This window comes from Chrysochloris asiatica, unplaced genomic scaffold (assembly GCF_000296735.1).
Source record: "Chrysochloris asiatica unplaced genomic scaffold, ChrAsi1.0 scaffold00193, whole genome shotgun sequence".
NCBI classification, from domain to species: domain Eukaryota; kingdom Metazoa; phylum Chordata; class Mammalia; order Afrosoricida; family Chrysochloridae; genus Chrysochloris; species Chrysochloris asiatica.
In genome coordinates this window covers 5330564-5335442 of record NW_006408711.1, presented here as the reverse complement: position 1 = coordinate 5335442, position 4879 = coordinate 5330564, and the positions used below count along the sequence as shown (strand labels likewise).

The window sequence follows — 4879 nt, the reverse complement described above, 5'->3', positions numbered from 1 at the left end:
TATATATATATATTGGAACAAACATCTATAAAATCATTTCAAAGGGTAAAACTAATTTTCTTCTAGGAATGTAAAGTAAAATTTGACAGAAATTTTTCTGGAATGGATAGGAGAAAGCAATATATTTGAAACAGAGAAATTTGTATATACCAAGATACAGTATTTCACATCTACATAAGTGATCAAGAAAGAGCAAATGACTAGAATGTAGAGGAGATAGAGACAAGATTCTGAGGAAATGAGTTTGTTTAATTAATATTATTTTAAAGGGTCCTCAAAATCTCGGTAAGAGAGTATGAAACTCATACCCCATGTAATCTGAAAAATGACTTGATAAGATCTACATTTGTTAAATGAAAGTCTGCAAGCAACATAAACGGTGAAGTTATAAATGGGAGAAGAGAAAGCAAACTGAAAATAGGATCACTATTTAGAAGTTAGGTTTTTATTTTTACTGCACTATATCTGTATGGAGTCCTGTTGTGGCTCTGTGGGCTATTGCTCTGGACTGCAAGGTCGGTTTGAACCGTAGGTTGGTGGTTCAAGTTCATCAGTCACTACTTGGAAACCCTATACAGGCTCACTATGAGTCAGAACCTATTTGACGGCACTTAACAACATATCTGATTGCAGACTCCTTGTGCAACACTGTAGAATCAACACTGGATGTGAATCATCAGGTTGACAATTTAAACCCACCAGTTGCTTGCTCCTCAGAAACACTACACAGAGTTGCCATGAATTGGAACCCACGCGACAACAACAACAACAACAATATTTTTTGTATTGCAGGCCTTGTTTCTCACATACAGAAGTACAGAGTTCTTTTCCATTTGAGCTTGAGATATTTTGTATGAAATACAATAGTTGTGGGAATATTACTTAACATCTAAAATTCTCTTCTAACTCTTTTGAACATAGTGAACGAGATAATTTTGAAACCTGCATGTCATCTCATTAAATTCTTTATTTAATGCAGAGAAAACACACGCACACACACAAAATAAAATGAAAATCAATCAGGAAAGAACAATATTCTGACACTAGCCAAGTTCTTGCCAATGTCACTTAGATAATTTGGGCCCTGTTTTCCCTTATCTGTAAAATGAAGTGGTTAATCAAAAAATTTTAAAGTTCCATCCACTTTATGGTTATTATCTTAAAGCCAATATTAAAACACTATCCAAGTCAACTTTATTGATTTGTCACTGGAAAATATTTTACTTTACCAAAATAGAAGCAATCAAATCCTTGATGTTAGTTCCATAGTCCTGATGCTCAACATTGCTATAATTCCAATCAGGATGTTTACGTTTTTCAGCTTTTTTCTTTGTTGAACCTGTATAAAAACAAGTCAAAACATCATATGATTCATTCAAATAGTTAAGACATATATATGAGCATACATGGAGACTTCAAAAATTTGTGAAAAAAAATGCATTATCTGCTAGTTCCATTTTCCATGAAACTTTTGAAGTCCCCTCATACACACACACATCAACCCAGCTTGTTCTGGCATGGCAAGTTAAGTACTTTTGTAACAAACTAAAGTCAATTCAATTAATTAAAAGACTCATTCCTCTAAAATAATACTATCTAAAATAACTTTCTGTAATAATGAAAATGTTTCATACATGACCAGCATAATAACTTTATACTTACACGTAGCTATTGAATTCTTGCAATATAGTTACTATGATTGATCAAATTATTATTTCCTTTTATGTAATATAAAATTTAAATAGCCACATGTGACTAGTGTCTATTTTATTCAATACAACAGTTCTTGAATATAGAATAATAATCTTTGATATTATAAAACATATTTCCTGCAAATAAAATATGGTATAATTTCTTCTTGTTGTTGGTATTCAGTTCCATCAAGTCAATTCTGATTCATAGCGATCCTGTATAGAATTTTCAAAGTGCTGCTGTTTGAACAGCCAATCTTGCAATTCAAATGAACTTTGTGGTCCAGTACTTATTTTACAGCGCCCCACAAGGACTTCACGATATCATTGTTGTTAAGTGCTGTTTAGTCAAATCTGACCCATATTGACCCTGTATAGAGTTTCTGAGGACCGAATGGTGAGCTTGAACTGCCAACCTTGTGGTTCAAACCTACTTTGCAGTCCAGTACATTAACCCACAGTGCCACACCAGCACTCCAATTTAAAATTTAAGCACTTATTACATTAATTTGTTTAGTTTGTGAAAGTTTACTGAGATGTACACTATTCTATGTACAAATATGGCATGGTTGTGGTGGTGATGATGTGCTGTAGAGTCCGTTCCAAGTCATAACGACCCTGTATAGGGTTTCCAAGACTGTAAATCTTTGTTGTGGTTGTTGTTGTTATGTGCCGGGGAGTCGGTTCCAACTCAGTGACCCAGCATAGGGTTTCTGGGGCTGTAAATTTTTACGGGAGCAGAAAGCCTCATCTTTACGAGACTTTCTAAGATTTCTCTGACTTTAAATGTAATTTTAGTGTTTCCAAAAGAATTTTAATAGTTATCTTTATATTAAAATAATTTTTATGTGGTTATGTGTGTATAAAAGAACCTATGGTAGCATAGTGCTTACGAGTTGGGCTGCTAACCTCAAAGCAAGCAGTTTGAAACTACCAGTGGTTCCGTGGGAGAAAGATGAGGAGGCTTACTGCTCACATAAAGATTTACAGCCTCAGAAACCCTACCAAATCCACAGTACAAAACCAACCAAACAACCAACATGTGCATAAAATAATGCTAGGTAAATTCATTTAAATATGTCTTATATCATTACTGGTGATTGGAATGCCAAGGATGGGAGCAAAGAGAAAGGATCACTAGTTGGAAAATATGGACTTGGCTATAGAAACGATGCTGGAGATCGCAAGATAGAATTCTGCAAAATCAATGATTTGTTCATTTTAAACACCTTCTTTAGACAGCGTAAGAGACGACTATACACATTTACCTCACCAGATGGAATACATAGAAATCAAACTGACTACATCTACAGAAATAGATGATGGGAAAGCTCCGTATCATCAGTCAAAACAAGGCCAGGGGCAGACTTTGGAACAGACCATCAATTGTTCATATGCAAATTCAAACTGAAGCTGAAGAAAATGAAAATAAGTCACCAAGAGCCAAAGTACGACCTTGACTATATCCTACCTGAATTTAGAGACCATCTGAAGAACATATTTGATACATTAAACACTAATGACTGAAGACCAGAAAAGTTGTGGGATGACATCAAGAACATCATACATGAAGAAAGCAAAAAGTCACTGAGAACACAAGAAAGAAGGAAAAGGTCAAATTGGATGTCAGAAGAGACATTAAAACTTGCTTTCCAGCATAGAGATGCTAAAGCAAATGGAAGAAATGAGAAGGTACAAGAGCTTAACAGAAAATTCAAAGGTTAGCTCCAGAAGATAAAGCCAAATATTACAACAAAATGTGCAAATATCTGTAGTCAGAAAACCAAAAAGGAAGAGAACATACTCAGCATTTCTCAAGCTGGGGGAATTGAAGAAAAAATTCAGGCCTCAACTTTTGTTATTGAAAGATTCTCTGGGAAAATTATTAAATGATGCAGACAGCATCAAGAGAAGATGGACTGAATACACAGAGTCACTGTACCAAAAGGATATGGTTAATGTTCAATCATTGCAAGCGGTAGCATATGATCAAGAGAAGTCCAAGGTGCATTGAAGGAATTGGCAAAGAACAAGGCACTAGGAATTGATGGAATAAAAATTGAAATCTTTCTACAAAGTGAGGCAGTACAGGAAGCACTCACTCATCTATGCCAAGAAATTTGGAAGACCAACTATCTGGCCAACTGATTGGAAGAGAGCCGTATTTGTGCCCGTTTCAAAGAGAGGTGACACAATGGAATGCGGAAGTCATTGGACAATCTCTTGGATATCCCATGTGAGTAAAGTTTTACTAAAGGTAATAGAGAAACAGCTGCAATCATACACTGACAGAGAACTTCCAGAGGTTCAAGCCAGATTCAGAAGAGGGTGTGGAGTCAACAAATTGATTTAAATATGCTTTGCATTTTAAAAGAACTTTAATACTCTAGATACAAATCATTTTTATTTTATAAGAAAATAATGAGAAACAAACATATGTACTAATGAAACCCTGCTTTTTAAATAAAGTAATACTTGGCTGCAATAACTGCATCATTTTTTCAAATAACCCTAGAGCATGGCACTGTATCCCCATGACAGACCACTTAAGTTAGAAGGGGCATAGTGGTGATGATTGTATACTGTGGAGTCAGTTCTGGCTCACAGCGACCCTATATAGGATTTTCCAAGGTTATAAATCTTTATGGAGTTCTGGTGTGGCACTAAAGGATGAGCACTACACCTCAAGGTTGGTAAGAACTGCAATGTCAGCAGTACGGACTCACCAGCCTCTCTTCAAAAACCATATTCAAGGTCACTATGAATCGGAACCAACTCAACAACACTTAACAACAACAAAGAAAATTCATCTTTATGGAAGTAGAAAGTCTCACATTTCTCTTGTGAAGCCACACGTAAATTCATACTGAGGAACTTGTGGTTAGCAACCCAACTCGTAACCCATTATTATAGTTTTGCTGTGCTCTGACAATGTGAGATGAAGATGGGATGACTACTGCCTTTCAATTTAAGAAATTATATACTTATACTTACCTGACATATTCTGTGGGAAGCATGACAATGGTATTAATGTAGACCAGGCAATAAAAGCAGCAAGAAAAAAAGCAATCCACCAGTTCCACATCCAAAGCATATTTCTGCTTCTAATCGAAACACTTTAAAAAGAAAAATGAAAAATTTCAACTGTATAGTTCTTAGTATGGCAACATGGATTATATGAAGAAAAA

At 35.3% G+C, this 4879-nt stretch overlaps 1 protein-coding gene across 1 annotated transcript in view; it reads right to left on the bottom strand.

Annotated features, from left to right (window-relative positions):
* The window catches only part of SLCO6A1 (solute carrier organic anion transporter family, member 6A1), a 179856-nt gene that overhangs the window by 133124 nt on the left and 41853 nt on the right, over positions 1 to 4879 (bottom strand). Inside the window, exons 6-7 of the mRNA XM_006872318.1 lie at positions 4686 to 4807; positions 1230 to 1339 (exon numbers count right to left, since the gene is read on the bottom strand). Of these exons, the coding sequence (XP_006872380.1) occupies positions 1230 to 1339; positions 4686 to 4807 (232 nt within the window). The remainder of the gene's footprint in view (positions 1 to 1229; positions 1340 to 4685; positions 4808 to 4879) is intronic.